General features: G+C 43.0%; 1 protein-coding gene across 1 annotated transcript in view; it reads left to right on the top strand.

Moving 5' to 3' along the window:
• FGF16 (fibroblast growth factor 16) overlaps nucleotides 1-14,996 on the top strand; it is a 56,660-nt gene extending 41,664 nt beyond the window's left edge. Inside the window, exons 3-4 of the mRNA XM_075322689.1 lie at nucleotides 3,085-3,188; nucleotides 13,366-14,996. Of these exons, the coding sequence (XP_075178804.1) occupies nucleotides 3,085-3,188; nucleotides 13,366-13,629 (368 nt within the window). The 3' untranslated portion in view covers nucleotides 13,630-14,996. The remainder of the gene's footprint in view (nucleotides 1-3,084; nucleotides 3,189-13,365) is intronic.
• The last annotated feature ends 3,080 nt before the right edge of the window (nucleotides 14,997-18,076 follow it).

Raw genomic sequence — 18,076 nt, 5'->3', positions numbered from 1 at the left:
ATTGAATATTCACTTCACTGCGGCCGGAAGCAGCAGCAGCGGGGAATCGGCAGGACCGGAGACCGAAGATCAGCACGACGGACAGCGACGCCAGGGACAGGTGAGCAGAGCGTTCCCATTCTCCGTGTGTTATCACGGATAACACACGGAGAACACACGTTGGCCATGCATACAGCTCACAGAGGGCAATACGCACCTTTGACACATCCGTGAAACACGTGCGTGATTTTCACGGACGTGTATAAGAGGCCTTAAGGAAATCTAAGTTAATAGAGGAGTTTCCCCTGTTCAGAACATTCAACTATTAGCCACAGCATAAATGCTAGAAATAAAAATATGTTACTTTAAGGGACTCAACACTTCCATGTCTTTTTGTAAAGACAACAATGACTCATTTCACTGTTGAGAAATTGAAAACTTGTAGGATTCCCCTACAAATTATATGTGGTCATTGTGGGGTATGGCAGTGGGAAACTAATTAGTCTTCTGAAGCTTCAAAGAAAAATACGTGTCCACAAGAAATAATGGACCCGATTGGACAAAGATATAACCTGTAACTTGTTTTGAAAGTTTACAAAAATTTTTAACAATCCAGAGTTGCGCCAACATTTTGCTATTTTGGTATTTTCATACTAGTTTTGCCCAGCTCTGACAAAATGGGCAGGAGTGAGATGGGGCAGAATCTGGGTGCGACACCACAGCTTGTCTAACTCATAACCTTATGCAAAATCAGGATCAAAATTGTTCAACAATATCAGCAGTCTCAAGTTTACAGGTCCAGCTCCACAGATCTTGATGTTCCTTTGTCCACAATGCACAACATAATCAACAAGTTTACAACCCATGGCATTGTAGCTAATCTCCCTGGACCTACACAGCAGAGAAAAATTGATGAATGGTTACAAGGCAATGTAGTCAGGGTGGTGGGTAAGCAGCTGCAATCAAGTTCCAAAGAAATTCAAGCTCTCCTACAGGCTCAGAAGGCATCAGTGTGAGAGTGAACTGTTGACATTTGAATGAAATGAAACACTATGGAAGAGCCCCAGGAGGACCCCTCTGTTGACACAGACATACACCTAGACTGTAGTTTGCAAAAATGTATGTGAGTAAGCCAAAATCCTTCTGGGAAAGTGTCTTGTAGATAGATGAGACCAAGATAGAGCTTTTTGGTAAAGCACATCATTCTACTGTTTATCAAAAACACAAAGAGGTCTACAAGAAAAGAATACAGGACCTACTGTGAAATATGGTGAAGGTTCAAAGATATTTTGAGCTTGTTTTGCTGCCTCTGGCAATGGATGTTTTGACTGTGTGCAAGGCATCATGGAATCTAAAGATTACCAAAGGATTTTGGGTCACAATGCCCAGTGTCAGAAAGTTGGGTCTCCATCCAAGATCATGGGTCTTCCAACAGGACAATGACCCCAAATATACTTCAAGAAGCCCCAGAAATGGATGGAAAGAAAGCGCTGGAGAGTTCTGGAGTGGCAGCAATGAGTCCAGACCTAAATCCTGCTGAACACCTGAGGAGAGATCTTACAATTGCTGTTAGGAGAAGGCACCTTCAAATATGAGAGACCTGGAGTGGTCCATAATTCCAGCTGAGAGGCTTACACCTTGTTGATGGTTATATTGTTATATTGTTTGCTTTGTTGCTTTGTATGTATGTGTATATAGATAGATAGATATAGATAGATATTTTGTCTTTTTTTCATTCTGCCGGGCTTTTTTTACAGTGACCAGTGTTATTTCTGTATACATTAGAAAACTTTGAGTCTTTTTTTTCCATCGTAGCTGTAAGTAATGAAGCATAAGTAGATCTTTTCCATTTGATGAATGTAAAGTAGTAGAGGGCTATCATTAAAATATTTCTATTGTTTGGAACTACTATTCACCATCAGATACAAGAGAATGAGCTAAAATCACCTCCTGGGCCGACATTCAAGACAGAAGTAACTAAAATATTGTGAAATGTGATGAATTTTATGTTTGAGAAGCTTAAAATAGGTTTGGTACAAGACATTGTGCAGTGAAACAATCCGGTCATTAAGGATCCTCATTCTCTCCAGAAAAAGCATCATAGGCTATGTTCAAACAGGGCATTTTTGGTGCACTTTTTTTCATTGGTTTTATGCAAATCCATGGTATTAAAAAGGAGCTGTGATTTTGCCGAGTTTTTGGTCAATGAAACTAACTTTATTTAAATATGTCCTGCAGACAAATGATACACCAAAAGGCAGAAAAAAATGCAGGAAAAAATGCAGCTTTTTTACTGCCAAGAGATTAGGTGTTTGTTGCAAAAAAAAAAAGAAAAAAATGCCCATAGGCTGCCATTGTTCTCGACAGCACAGGTCTTGTTTACATAGGACAATGCAACATCGAGAATGATGATCTTTTGTGCTGCATAAAAGATCATTTCACCCGACGAACAAGCATTTTACTCGTTCAGGTGATCAGCAGCCTGTTTATACTGCATGATTATCGAGAAACAAGTGTTCCTAGGATTGCCCATTCATGAAAATCATGTAAATTGAGCTTTAAAGCATGCAAAAAGCATTTTCTAGGGTTACGCTAAGGGCATGTTTACACCATCAGGCTTTGTGAGGTTAAATGACTGCTGATCAGTTACTTGTTTGTTCCTCGGCAGTCATTTAATGGCCTAATTAAACATGCAAACAGCATTTCCTATGCGCACAAAGCAGTCAGTAATAGATCATTATGTGCGCATAGGCTGTCATGGTTCTCAGCAGAGAAGAGAACAATGATTTTAACGTTCCGCTCATTTTTTAGGTGATTGTCAGCAATTACAGGTTCCGCAGATTCCAGGAGTAGGACATAGATGGATCTCCTCCAAGGCTTGTGTACTAACCACAGATAATATTTCAGTATGAGATTCCTGCCTACTGAGGGATCCCTCTGAAATTGTATTAAAGTGTATCCGATAAATAAGAATGTTTATAAATACTGAATCAATAAAGCAAACACATAAATAATGAGATATAAGAAAAAGCTTCATAATGCATAAAAATGCTGAGGATTTCTGACTCTGATCCGGCTCACACTTGGCCTCTTGTTTCACTGTAGGAATCTTGGAGTTCATTAGCTTGGCTGTGGGTCTTGTCAGTATCCGTGGTGTGGACTCAGGACTGTACTTGGGCATGAATGAGAGAGGAGAGCTGTATGGGTCGGTAAGTTTGAACATTTTATAAATACCGCACTATATCACATTATACTAACTGTGTAAGTAATGAAAATGATACAGCTGTAAATCGGATCTACAGTGGAACCTTGGATTAAGAGTAACTTGGTATGAGAGTGTTTTGTAAGACAAGCAAAGCTTTTTACAAATTGGTAACTTGCTTTAAGAGCAATGTTTTGCAATAAGAGCAAATGCCCACCGTGTAGACTTCCGATTCTGTGCTTTCACCGCGCTCTGACCCGCTCTGGAGGTAACTTTCTGTACATATTTACTGTATACAGTATACCAGTGTACAGTACAGTATATACTATATAGCATGTCTATCAATTTGCATTTGTGGATACAGTATTGTACTTTCTTTCTGCTAACCAGTACAGCACACTGCTTGTACTGTAATTTAATTGCCTGGGCAGTATTCCTACCCCACATTTGGCTTAGTTCTGCCCTTATTTTGGGGAGAATAGATTTGGGGGTGCTTTTTATGTATTGTACCAGAATAAAGGTTGTTATATCTATATATCATTATTCTCTCTATAGTGTTCCTCCCGAACACCAACATTTCTATTGTAAACTAACGTGCAGTTTAATTTGTGTTATATGTGTTTGTACTGTGCAGTATTTTGTATTAGTGTACTGTAATAATTTTAAATGAATACAGTACATTTTTTGTATTACTGTAATAAGTTTATATAAATACAGTAAATATTTTTGGGTTGTGGAATGAATTGTCTGCATTTCAATTATTTCCTATGGGAAATTTTGCTTTGATATAAGAGTAACTTGGTTTAAGAGCGCACTCCCGGAACAAATCATGCTCGTACTCCAAGGTTCCACTGTATATGAAAAGTGGCACTAATTTGTCTGGTATTTTTCATCTTTTTATTTCATTTTTACATTTTAAATAAAGAACCAAATAAGGTTCACTGTTCATGAGAATGTTTTTGAAATAGTCTGATTTTGGCATTTTCATGAAGATATTGGAGCAGTTCATTTGAATAATAGAATTTGTAAATTAAAGTTTATTTCAATCCAAATATGTAGTAGATATTATTATTATTATTATTATAAATGCCTCCAATTAATGTAGCATAGTTACTAGTCATGTCTCTTTCATCATGTGCAGGGCATTGCATTGTATCCATGGTTATGTCCACTTATAGTGACAGTTAGGCCTGGGTGCGTCTCAGTTACATAGAAATACATGCTGCTGACCCACTCCTGTTAGGAGAGTGTGCGGCCGCGCCGGGTGATGCGATGCGAGACTTGCGTGAGTTATGTGATTCTAGCCTTAGTTGCTACTGGTCATAACCATGGATTCCTATGCTGCAATGCCCAGCACATGAGGTAAGAGACATGGCTATATGAAGAGAACTATACTACATTTCTAATTGAATGTATTTTCTAATATTATTACACCTACTACATATTGGGGTAGGATCATGGTGATGGGAATACCCCTTTAAGTCCCTATTTCCGAATGTAGGATCATTTTTGTCCTGTGTATACACAAAGTCTGAGTATAGGCTTTTGACATTGCTTGGTCTAGAGTTTATGGCCAAGAGTTGACAATACCATTCACATCAGGACCAGACTACATTACAAATAAATATTTTGTGTGGTCACAGAGACAAGGCTAATTTTTTTTTACCTAGGGCAATGGTTCAGTTTGCTGGTCCGACCCTGTTTTGAAATACCCTGACATCCAGACATGCCCCTTCCCTAACAATGCCCCTAACCAGCTCAGATTTGGTTGTTTAACCCATTTGTCATCCGTGCAGATTGGCTTATTTTGGATAATCTACTTGGATTTGTTGATAATTTGCTAATTAGGATAGTCAAGCTAGATGAAAATATCCTTTTGTTTATAGCCTGTTGGAAACCATAGTAATTGACACCATGGAGCAGCAGGTAGGCGTTGGAGCCTAAATAAACATGTAACTAACATGTTACTCATCATGACTCAGAGAAACCCGATTTATCCTGCTGATAACTGTGCCCTGCAATCATCCCAGACACCATTGTACATATCTCAGTCCTTTCCAGTGTGAGGCAGATGGACAAACAGTATCTTCCGCGATCGGCAGAGGATCACTGTGTCCCTTGTGCTGGAATCTCGCGCAGCCTCACCCACTTTACACTTCATCAAGTTGTGTTGACTTGTGATAATCACATTTTTTAATTTGAATAAATCTTGATCACTTAAGCAGATAAAACATCAGTAATTGGGTTACGGAGAGAAACCCCACCTCTTGTGTGCCCAAGGGCCTAAGAATGTGCATTTTAAGGCATTTGGAAATTGGATAAGGGTCGCCTTGATGTGCAGCTGGTTAAATACATACCCTCATATTAACCCCTGCAGGGCCATCCTGATAAAGTAACCCAATCACAAAACATGACTGATAAAAGGGAAACTGGTGATTTTCTATGTGAGGTTTAATTCCATTTTAGGTTCCTACAAACATTTATAAACAATGTTACATAAGTTGTTCCAAATAGAAACAACATGTTCATTCATATAAGCATTAATTAATAGGATCCAGTATGCCATGCTCCCTGCGAGCGTAAAGCTTCTGGATTATGTAACATCTATGCAGTGTACAGAAACAGCGCCCCTAGTGGCCAGAAGCGGAACAATCTAAAATCTTCAGAATTATAAAATATGGGAGGTTAGTTGCTAGGACTGTGACTTAAGGCCCTGTCACACACAGAGATAAATCTGCGGCAGATCTGTGGTTGCAGTGAAATTGTGGACAATCAGTGCCAGGTTTGTGGCTGTGTACAAATGGAACAATATGTCCATGATTTCACTGCAACCACAGATCTGCCAAAGATTTATCTCTGTGTGTGACGGGGCCTTTAGTGTTTTAGTGCTTATTCCATCCTTCTAATGTAACTGTATATTTAATAGTATTTATTTTATTCACTTACATAGTGCCATTAATTCCATAGCACTTTACAGATTTCAGCATTGCTGTTCCTATTGGGGTTCACAATCTAAATTCCCTATCAGTATGTTTTTGGAGAGTGGAAGGAAATCCATACAAACACAGGGAGAACATACAAATGCCTTGTAGATGTTGTGCTTGGTGGGATTTGACCCCAGGACCCCAGCGTTGCAAAGCAACAGTACTACCCACGGAGCCAACATACAGTGCTACCCACTGAGCCACCGTGATGCCGATGATTTGGAACCCTATTCGATACCTTTACATTTTTCATCACTATAAGGGTACAGTTCCACTTACGCACAGCTTCCGCTGGGAGAGCATCAGAGGTGATATGCTAACAACCCTCTGGTGCGAGCGACAGCCGAGAACACTTTCTCCCCATCTCCTCGGCTGCCTGTCTCTGCGTACATCAGACTGCGGTCGGATGACATGCGAGTGCAGTGCAATGTTTCACACTTGCTGTGATTCATTTCTCAGCCCGATATGGCATGAGAAATCAATCTCAGATGGACACAGCCCCATAGTTTTGCACTAGAGTGAGCGCAATCCGATGTTTTATCAGATTGCACTTGTCCAGGCAAAACGCAAGTGAAACCGAAGCCTAACTGTAACTCCCGCCAGTGATTCTGACACTGGCCGACATTGTATGAGATTGTTGCAGTCAGTGTAAATAGGCTGCATTCTGCCAGTTTTAGGGCTTGTGAGCACGTTGCGTAATTGCATGCATTTATGCTGCGTATAGCACTGCAGCGTAAATGGATGCGTCCTGCGTCCCCAGCACAATCTATGAAGATTGTGCATGATACGTGCGCACAATGCTTTTATGAACGCAGTGATTTGGGTGGTAAAATTTTGACCCAAATCCGTGCGTTCATAAAATGAGCATGTCAATTATTCCGTGCGCTATGGATGCAGCTCCCACTCTGTCTATGGTGGGGGCAGCAGCCATAGCACATGAAATCGGCTTATTTTTGTACTGAAAACTGCATCCATTATGCAGTGTTTCTGCAGCGATTTGACGCGCACATGTGCTGTCAAATCGCTGCAGAATATTCAGGAGTTATGTGCACATGAGCCCTTATATGGACTGATGGCTACTAGTTGCTGACAATAAATTAGTAAATTAAATTAACCAAGTTATCCATTTTTTGCTGCCCTGGATAATTATCATGTATAGTACATAGTAGATCCTGTAGGGCACATACCTCCTGAGCATATTCTCCTAACATTGGACACTTACTCACTGTCTGCTTAGCTTTAGCCCTACCTCTGGTACCACTGTCTTGAGAATGGAGTTCCGTCTTGCAGCCTCTGTGAACTGAGAGCTAAAGTAAATGAAGAGAGGTAATTAGTGTTGAGCGAGTGTTGACTATTTGTACTCGCTATGCTGTTAGCGAGTACTGTCCGCTACTCGCATATTCATTACGAGTACTGAACGCAATGTAAGTCAACGGGAAATACTCGCTAAGTAGAAAGTAACCTGAAAGCCATACTTTTAGCAACTCGCACGAAAATTACGGCTTTCGGGTTATTCACTACTTAGCAAGTATGTCCCATTGACTTACATTGTGCCCACTACTCGTAACGAATATGTGAGTAGCGGACAGTACTCGCTAACAGCATAGCGAATACAAATAGTCAACTACTCGCTGAACACTAGCGGTAATCCTTCACTACTAATAGCCGAATCAAGGGAATCCCCTCCTTGTGCAGTATTAAAATCTACTCTCAGGCTATGTGCGCACTAGAAAGTGCCTTTTTCTTAAGAAAAATCCGGACCCTCTGAAAGAATACACGTGGTTAAAACTGCGGTAAAACCGGACCTGCGTTTTTGCCGCGGTTTGCCTCGGATTTTCCGCAAGTTGGTCCCCGCGAATTTTTACCATTACCTATGGCAAAAAACGCAGGTACCTGCAGAAAAGAAGTGATATGCTCATTAATTCCGTAGCGGAAAATCCGCGCGTATAAAAAAACGCAGTGTGCGCACAGCATTTTTTACAACCCATAGCATTTGCTGGGGAATGACTGCAGCAATGTTAGACACATTTTCTGCAGCAAATTTGCGGCAAATCCGCGGCAAAATTTGCAGTAAATCCGCAGCGTGCGCACAGGGCCTTAGGCCCCTTTCACACATCAGTTTTTTGCCAATCAATCACAATCCATCGAAATGTGAAAAAAACAGATCCAGCGCTGGATCTGTCGCCTTACTTGTCTTTTATAATGGAAGCCTATGGGCACAGGATCCATCCTATGACAGAATCCAGCGACGGATTCCGGTTTTTTTAAACAGAGCATGCTCAGATGGGGTAAAACAGTGTCTGGATGAAGAAATCTCTCTCTCCTCACATGACAGATTCAGAAGGAACTTCCCAATTGAAAAAAAAAAGTGGTACGACGGATCAGTTTTTTACCAGGACCGTCGCATCAGTTTTACCACAATCTGCGATGGATCCGTTGTATCAGTCACAAGACGGATTGTGACTGATGGCAAAAAACTGAAGTGTGGAAGAGGCCTTAGTTGTATAGAGCAGTCATATGGCACAAACTGAGGTTTATGCATTTATACTAATTTTGAGGAATAACAATTTTATTCTCTCTAGAGATTTTGAGCAGATCGTGCCATATTGGATTAGATTTCATGTAAAGCCGGTGTCACACTTGCGAGTGCCTTGCGTGTAACTCGCGCGAGTCTCGCGTTGCATCACCCGGCATGGACTCACACTCTCCTCACAGGAGCGGGTCGGTTACATGCATCTCTATGCAGCTGAGACGCTCCTGTCCAGAAAGTGTGAGTCAGGGCTGGGTGATGCACCGCGAGACTCGCGCGAGATACACGCAAGGCACTCGCAAGTGTGACACCGGCCTTAAAGCCAGTGTCCCCTAGAAGCATATGAAGGCCCTATACAGCATATGTGGATGCGCCATGGTGGTGCCTGTAATACCAATAGACGCCAATTAGTGATGTAAATTTGCCCTGTGGTCACAATCATCTGCTGCTTCTTATGAATGGCCATCAGGCAGCCGTGGAGCTTCTGCCTCACAACCTGAAACTTATGTTCTGTAATTTTATAGTTCAGCACAATACTAATTCCCTGCCCTTAGACTTTCTACTTTACCTTCATTGAACTCCATGTTTTGTTAAACTACTGTTCAGAAAAGATTATTTTTGGCACAAAAGGCTAATTTAATGGGGCCTGTAGAAGTTCACAACCTGAGCACCTTCTTCAGCACCTCCTGCCAAATAAGTCATTATATTTCACCTTCCAGCTTTCATTCCTGCCAAATTAATGCAGAAAAACAAAATGAAGAAAAATCCCCTTATTCGGCCCGGCATTTGGCCGTAGATATCCATACTGTATTATATGTTGCAAGGGTTTTTTTTTTTCTGTAAGAAAAGGTAGAGTTTTCTGCTGCGAACTCTCGCTTTTCACAAACGTATATACATATGGTAGTCATTTCATGATTAAAAATGTGTTTCTACAATAGCCGGCTCTCTTCCCTCTGCGGATTTGAGCTGGCCCTGCGATGTGTCACTTGCAAGCCAGCTTCTTTTATGTCAAAGCTGTAAAATTCATGTTGAAAACATATATTGTCTGTGCCAAGGCATAAGGGAACAATCTTCAAAAAATCTATGTACAGGTGGAGATTTTCCTATTAAAATGATCAAAGACACAATTAGCAACGCTAAAAGAAAAACATTCTTGGCCCAAAGGAAAAAGTCAAGGAATTAATTTTTTTTTCTTCCCAGAAACCCAGCTGGGAGAATGCAAGGGAAAAAAAAATCATAGATAATTAACCCCCCGCACGCCAGAATCTCGTACTGGAAAGGTACAGAAGCCGGTATAGGGAAGGTAGCAAGGACAAAAGGACTGCGGAATATAAATGGCTGCGTTTCTGAGTCTTCACTCCCAGGCCAGCAGGAGGATCAGTCTGGCTGTTAAAGCTGCTGGAAATCCATCAAGGGTCCCTAAGGCTATGTGGCCCCAAATAGCTTGTAAAAAAAAAAAACATACGGAAAGTAGCATTTCTTCCATCTGAAGTCACGCTAAACCATTAATCACATCTGTCTTTCCCATAGATTAAGATGCATTTAAACACTCAATGACTGAGCTAATTATATGTGTTATTTTATATTTGTAGCAACAAAAGCCAGTCCAGGTTCTAGTAAAAGTAAAGGCAGAGAATATCAGGCTGCGGCTATACAAACACTCACATGATGGATTCAGAAGGAACTTTCCAATTGATGGAGTTTTTGAAAACACTTTGTAGATGAAGCGATGTATGGCAGACTGATTCTAACGCATGCTGACGAGTGTGTTAACACATAGTAGAATATATTATTGATTTTTTCAAATAGTAGTTCCATAATATAAGGTTACTATTAGTATACGGGGCATTCTGGTGACACATATAAGTCTGGGGGCTAATGTGAAGAGGACCTCTCAACGGGTCAAGTGACCATTTTTTGCTCATGTTTTCTTCCCACTGCTTCTCTGCGTGGTCTACTTTCTTAGTTTTTTTCTTCTGAAGCCATATGGTTTCAAAAATGCAGACTTTTTTATTTAGTGCTACTTTTTATGGGTGGTAGACACATAAGGCTATGTGTCCACGTTGCTTTTTACCTGCTTTTTACTTGCTTTTTTGCTGCTTTTTCAACTGCAGCGTTTAATGCCAAAATGGATGTGTTCTGCTTTTTAAGCAAAGTCTATGGGAATTTGGGTTTCTTGTGCCCACTATGCAGTTCAAACTGCAGCCTTTTTGTGGCAGAAATTTGGGCAAAAACTCTGCTTTGCAGTTCAAAACTCAAATGGCAAAAACAATTGACATGTCAATTGTTTTTGCCATATGAGTTTTGAACTGCAAAGCAGAGTTTTTGCCCAAATTTCTGCCACAAAAAGGCTGCAGTTTGAACTGCATAGTGGGGACAAGAAAACCAAAATCCCATAGACTTTGCTTAAAAAGCAGAACACATCCATTTTGGCATTAAACGCTGCAGTTGCACAAGTAGCAAAAAAGCAAGTAAAAAGCAGGTAAAAAGCAACGTGGACACATAGCCTAAAGGCCCCGTCACACTAAGCAACATCGCTAGCAACATCGCTAGCAACATCGCTGCTAACGAACAACTTTTGTGACGTTGCTAGCGATGTTGCTGTGTGTGACATCCAGCAACAACCTGGCCCCTGCTGTGAGGTCGTTGGTTGTTGCTGAATGTCCTGGGCCATTTTTTAGTTGTTGCTCTCCCGCTGTGAAGCGCAGATCGCTGTGTGTGACAGCGAGACAGCAACAACTAAATGTGCAGGCAGCAGGAGCCGGCTTCTGCGGAGGCTGGTAACCAATGTAAACATCGGGTAACCAAGAAGCCCTGTCCTTGGTTACCCGATATTTACCTTTGTTACCAGCCTCCGCCGCTCTCACTGTCAGTGCCGGGTCCTGCTCTGTGCACATGTAGCTGCAGCACACATCAGGTTAATTAACCCGATGTGTGCTGTAACTAGGAGAGCAAGGAGCCAGCGCTAAGCATTGTGCGCTGCTCCCTGCTCTGTGCACATTTAGCTGCAGCACACATCGGGTAATTAACCCGATGTGTGCTGTAACTAGGAGAGCAGGGAGCCAGCGCTCAGTGTGCGCTGCTCCCTGCTCTCTGCGCGTGCGGTGGTAACCAAGGTAAATATCGGGTTGGTTACCCGATATTTACCTTAGTTACCAAGCGCAGCATCTTCCACGCGGCGCTGGGGGCTTGTCACTGGTTGCTAGTGAGCTCACCAGCAACTTGTGTAGCGACGCTCCAGCGATCCCTGCCAGGTCAGGTTGCTGGTGGGATCACTGGAGCGTCGCAGTGTGACATCTCACCAGCAACCTCCTAGCAACTTACCAGCGATCCCTATCGTTGTTGGGATCGCTGGTAAGTTGCTTAGTGTGACTGGACCTTTAGTCTTTAAGGGTGTGTCTATAATCTACTCAACATTATTACCCATGAGCCACGCCCCCTTGGTAAAGACCATATAAATTAGCACTTAATAAAAAGACTCATATCTCTGGATCCTTATAGCGGAATGTAAAAAATTAAAAAAGTTGAATATTCAGGGGGGACAGCGAAAATAAAATGAGAGCAAATGCTGCCCACTTTGATCTGGTGACAAAGCCTCTTTGAAGGGAACCTGTCACCAGAGTTGTTCCCCATAAACTGCAGCTACCACCTGTAAGCCAATATATACAGCATTCTAGAATACTGTATATAAGTGCCCAAGCCGATCTGGGGAATACAAATAACCAGTTTTTATGATACTCACCCACGAGGCGGTCCAGTGTGATAGGCATTTCTGGTCTCCGTCCGGCGCCTCCTATGTTCTTGCGAACCCCATCCTCCTTCCCTGCTCCATATGGATGACGTGTTCTACATCATCCACACAGAGTCCTCCATTGCGCTCCTGCTGAGGGCAGATTAAAGTATTGTAGCGTGCATGTGCGGGCGGTATTTGACCTTTCCTAACACCTGCGCATTACAGTACCTTACTCTGCCCGCAGCAGGTCTGAGAGAAGTGCGTGTATGTTACTCTGCCCACAGCAGGTCAGAGAGAAGTGCGTGTATATAGTAGCATATTGGAGGACTCTTGTGTGGATGACGTAGGATGTGTCATAAACATGAAGCAGGGAAGGAGAATGGCGATGGCAAGAACATAGTAAGCGCCAAACTGAGATCAGCGACACCAATCGGACCGGACCGCCTCAAGGGTGAGTATCATAAAATATGTTTTTTAAGTTATACAGCGTGGCCTGGGCTCTTTTATACAGTATTCTAGAATGCTGTATATAAGGGCTTACTGGTGGTGGCCGCAGCTTATAGGGGACAAATCTGGTGACAGGTTCCCTTTAAATCATAATATTAGCCATTGCCCTGTGAATCTTACAGCAGACAGACTGTTTTACAGTAGCCAATAACCTGAATATTGCTGTCTGCGATAGACAGCAGCCTATGATATACCCTTGAGGTGATAGCACAACAGTGCATATCCCTGGGATTTTTTTTAAAAAATCTCAGCAAATATAATTGTTGGGGTTTTTTTGTTTGTTTTTTATTTTTAATAAAACTTGTCTAGAATGTACAATAAAGTTCCATTGTTTTGACATTTGTTATATATAATAGTGTATTTTATAGCTTTTCTACAACCGATGAATTCCATTTGAACTTCACCATTGTTTTTTCTTCTTGCTTGGCAGAAAAAGCTGAACAGGGAATGTGTTTTTCGAGAGCAGTTTGAAGAAAATTGGTACAACACATACGCATCCACCTTGTATAAGCACGTGGACTCAGAGAGACCAGAGAGACAAGAGAGACCGTATTATGTGGCCCTAAATAAAGATGGCTCTCCAAGAGATGGATATAGGACTAAACGACATCAGAAGTTCACACATTTCCTCCCAAGACCTGTGGATCCTTCTAAAATACCGGTCATGTACAGAGACCTTTTTCACTATAGGTGACGTTCCACTACCTACTGATGCCAATGTACATACCTGGGACTCTTATAGAGGCTGGAGTGCTGTTTAAAATGCTACTTGGCCGGAAGGCACAATCCTTTTAAGCTGTTGTGAGAGGACCTGTTTAAGAGGTTTGCTGTCTAGGAGAAAAGGTGATGGCCTTCACAATATAGACCACTTTTCCTTTTTATATAAAAGAGATACTTATTTTGTAAATATAGATAAGACAATAGGTACTTTGTACCATTCTCTACCACAAACGTATACCACTGGTTACCAGTCTCTGGAACCCAATATTCATAAGCATTCCTGACATTGGTTGAGCTAAAGTCTTCAGTAGAAGAAAGGCCTGCAATAATGGCTCTTTATGGTCATTTTGATACTGAAGACTTTAGCCTGAGAGTAATGGTACTGTGCTTGAATGTATGAGAGCATTTATCTTTCTAAGGGGATCATATATTTGTTCCTTTTTTAAATGAGACAAAAATTCCTAGAAGGGGATTCTTTTTGGAATCTCGTGAAACAAGATATATTGGTGCTGTGGGCGAACAATAAAACTGGCCTGTGGCTTTTTATGAATTATGTAACCAAAAAAATCAACTCATGTTAGAAATCCACATGTAAAAAATTCTAAACGACTGTGAACTATCACTGAAACCTTCCACAAGCATTAGCACGTGACTAGAAGCTGTAGGGAGCCGACAGGGAATGATACAAATGACATGCACACGCTACAATAGACTTGTGTGTAATATTCTAAAGGTTGAGAAATGGTATTAACCACTCTAGCGGCTCAAATCAGCTTTAGAAAACTATCCCTCAGACCCAAACATAGATCGAGGTGGAGCAAACAGGATGATTGGAAGTCCAACCCAAGTATGCTCCATCTTCTCATGTGCCTTATATAACCACATGTCACCGACCCACTAACATTTCACACATATATGGATGTGATCTAGGCACTCCCTGTTAAAAAATGTTGTTTATTGGAACATTGGATGCATATGACAACTTCTGTAACCAACATGGATGGATGATCAACACAACCTGTGCCATCCTATGGCAGAAGATCTGAAAACAAACTCAAGAGAGATGATGGTGACCTTTCAAACATTTGGTCAAAAGTCTTCTGAAAATACAAATCTGTGGATTCCCCCCTCCCCTGAACTCAAAATGCTCCTGTTTTCAAAGAACGTTATATAGATGCAAGTATAGATACTGTGCATAAGGATGACAACTATTTATGAAATGTATATGATATTTATTTTATATATTTATTTATTTCAAATAATTTTATTTTTAATGAGAGATGACTATGACCAGATTTTTCATCAGGAGGAAAAAACTAAATCCTACTGACGCATAAAAAAAAGAAGAATAATTTGGAGTCTTTAAGAGCTTATTGGCAATAAAATTGTCTTTATATTGTAAGCTGTTGTGTTTTTCATTGGGTTAGATGGTAAAAAATTATTTTATAAATGTGTTGTATTTAAATGGCCAGAAAAAATATACTAGTCCAGCACTTGGGGATTAAAATCTCATTTCATAGTTTTTCTTAAGTTGATGGTAGCAGAAATCCATCGAGCTCTACCTATAGGCTAACATGTTGATTCAGAGGAATGCAAAAACCCCATGGGCAGACAGCAATAGCTCCATATTAGAGGAAAAATTCCTTCCCGACTCCACATACTGCAACCAGACTAGTTCCTTGGATAAAGGACCAATAACAGAAAACTTGTAACTTTATTCACATCTTCATAAATATTTCATATTGGCAATCATGACAGCATGAGATTGAACTGAAAGAGGTTGCCCACTACGTTTACATTGATAGCCTATCCTTAGGACAGGTTTTCAATGTCAGATTGGCCGGGGTCCGACACCCCGCACTCCCACTGATTAGCTGTAGTTGGTCCTGGCGGCGGCAGCAGGCAGCCGGAGGTGCTTAGTTCTGGTACTGCTCTGTCTTCTGATAGTGGCTACGGCCGGGTGCTGCACATCTGCCTCCCATTCAGATCAATAGGATGCGGATGTGCAGTACCTGGTCATGGCTACTAGCAGAAGACAGAGCAGTACCGAAGCTGAGTATTTCTGGCTGCTGGCTGCCGCCACCGGGACCCACAACAGCTGATCAGCAGGGTTGCGGGGTGTCAAAACCCAGCCAATCAGACATTGATGACCTATCCTAAGGATAGGCCATCAATGTAAAAGTAGTGGACAACCCCTTTAAATGGGCATTGTACATTCAGAAAACTGTCTTATAACCCTCTAAAGTGCTGGCCATTGGGTGTCTCTCTTCTGTCTGTCTGTCCACTGTTGTCAAGATTAATCCACTTCCAGCAGCAGAGATACCGAGAAGTACAGGAAGTTGGGCCAGGTCTTTAATTTTGTTCTCCAGCTCTCCTTTCCATCAAGTTGCATGTCCATCAAGCAAAGTCAGCCCTTATCTTGGAGCAGGTAATCTTTGGACAGTCGTAGTGTGAAGCCCCGCTGGTATCGCTGATGCAGTGTCGGTGCATTACCTTCAGGGACTCCACGTAGCTGGGTCTTGGTCACAAGTAGGAAATCTTCTATTTGTCGTGACGCCACTCTCAGATTTGCGGTCAGTGGGGACCGCCACTGCAGGTTAAGGGCTGCCTGGGGCTGATGGTGGGTGCAGTCGGATGTAGTAGCCTCCTGAGAGTGAGGCAAGCCCCAGGGCCCTGTGTAGATGTGTAGAACTACAAGGCGCAGAATGACTCCACACAAGCAGGATGTCTTTCAGGGTTTTTACTCACAGTTGATGGCAAGGTGAGTGACCCGGGCATAGCTGGGATGGACCAAGTGGGAACCAGGTGTCCTTCAGGCTGACTTCTGATGGTGACTACCAACTCGCCTTCCTTAGCCCTTTTAGGTTTGGGGTGACCCCGACTTTTAGTCCCTATGGGGATCACCCAGGGAAGATGCTGCAGCCTCTCTCCCCTTCGGTTGCCGTGTGCTTGTCGCCTGGACCAGGCCACTCCAGCTACTTGCCTCCTGCGACCTATGGGCCCTAACTGTGGCTACGTGGCTGCGGCTTTTGGTTGTGGTGGTGTGGGCTTTGAGGGCCCCACACCGGCAGGTTTGGCAGGGAAAGGTGAATCTATCCTCGCTCCGGGATCTGCCGCCCGTTTGGGCCTGGTACTCTCTAGCAGTCTCCTTACTTCCCACTCCGTGCCCTCTCTTTAGCTGAAGATGGATTTCGGGTAGCACTCCTAGTTGACCGTTCTCCCCCGTTGGTAGCCACTGCGCGGACGCTGTCAGACTACAGCAGCCCACGGGATCTGCTCCTCACTTGAGCTCCCTGGACTCTGCACTGAACTGGCTCACATCTGGGACCTTCACTGCTGCTCCTGTCTGAGCTCCACTTTCCTGCTCCTCACTCCTCCACACTCTGCTTCAGACTGTTTACTCCTCCTTCTCTTTTCCCTTTTGTGCCTGCCTACGCCACCTAGCAACCAGACTCTCTTACCACACCCCTTGATTGGAGATGGAGGCTCTACCCCCTCCACTATTCCAGTGGAGGTGAAGGCTTGCCCCCTCCTGGGTTCCCCAGGGGTCCTCTCAAAGGTACATGTGTGAGACCTGATCACTATGCGCCTGTGTAGTCACACCTCGGTCAGCCTTCTGGATTACCTGTATTGTACTGTCCCCAGCATGGGTGCAGTACTCAGTGGTGCCTGACCAGGTCAGGGGCGCCACATTCCCCCTTAGTTATCACCAGCACGTCCTCGGGCTTCAAGACAACATTTTAAAATGCATAAAACATTAAAACATGGTAAAACATTTTAAGACCACCAGTTATCATACATCACCACCCTCCACCCACAAGTCCGTTAACCCACCCAAAACCCTCTCAGGAGGCAGGTCACCGGTTTCTTTTGGTAACCAGGTCTGGGCCATCCACTTCCCCAGACCTTTCCTCCAATCTGCCTCTCCCGTTGGCCGCGCCTTCAGCCACTTCTGGCAGGATGTAGAGGCGGCTTTCAGGGTCTGGTGGTTTCAGGGTCTACCTGGCCTGGTGGATCCGCGCCTTCAGCCTCTTCTGGCAGGATGTAGAGGCGGCCTCCACAGTTGGTGCTGACCAGGTACCCTCTTTGTGGTGGAGAGCCAGGCCCCATAAACAGGCATGCTCTCTGGTCGCAGGCGAGCCAAGGCCCTATATACGGACGGACTCCTCCTGGTTGCAGACGAGCCAAGCCCCTAAACAGGCTGGCTCTGGTGGTGGTGCCACTGGTGTAACTATTTACACTGCGAGAGTTTGTGGCTATAGCAAGTTCATAGCCTTAAGGTTTATTTCTCACAATAGTTTTTGTGGGCACATACTTAAACGCAAACGTTGCAAAACTTCAAACTTTTCAAAACTGGTCAAAACAGTAACTTGTTGTACTTTGTGTGGATTCCTCTACTCCTCTTTACCAGGGCTTTGGCC

The sequence above is a fragment of the Anomaloglossus baeobatrachus genome, chromosome 9 (genome assembly GCF_048569485.1).
Source record: "Anomaloglossus baeobatrachus isolate aAnoBae1 chromosome 9, aAnoBae1.hap1, whole genome shotgun sequence".
NCBI classification, from domain to species: Eukaryota; Metazoa; Chordata; class Amphibia; order Anura; family Aromobatidae; genus Anomaloglossus; species Anomaloglossus baeobatrachus.
The sequence above is the reverse complement of the archived record's forward strand: the minus strand, read 5'-3'. Positions and strand labels throughout refer to the sequence as shown.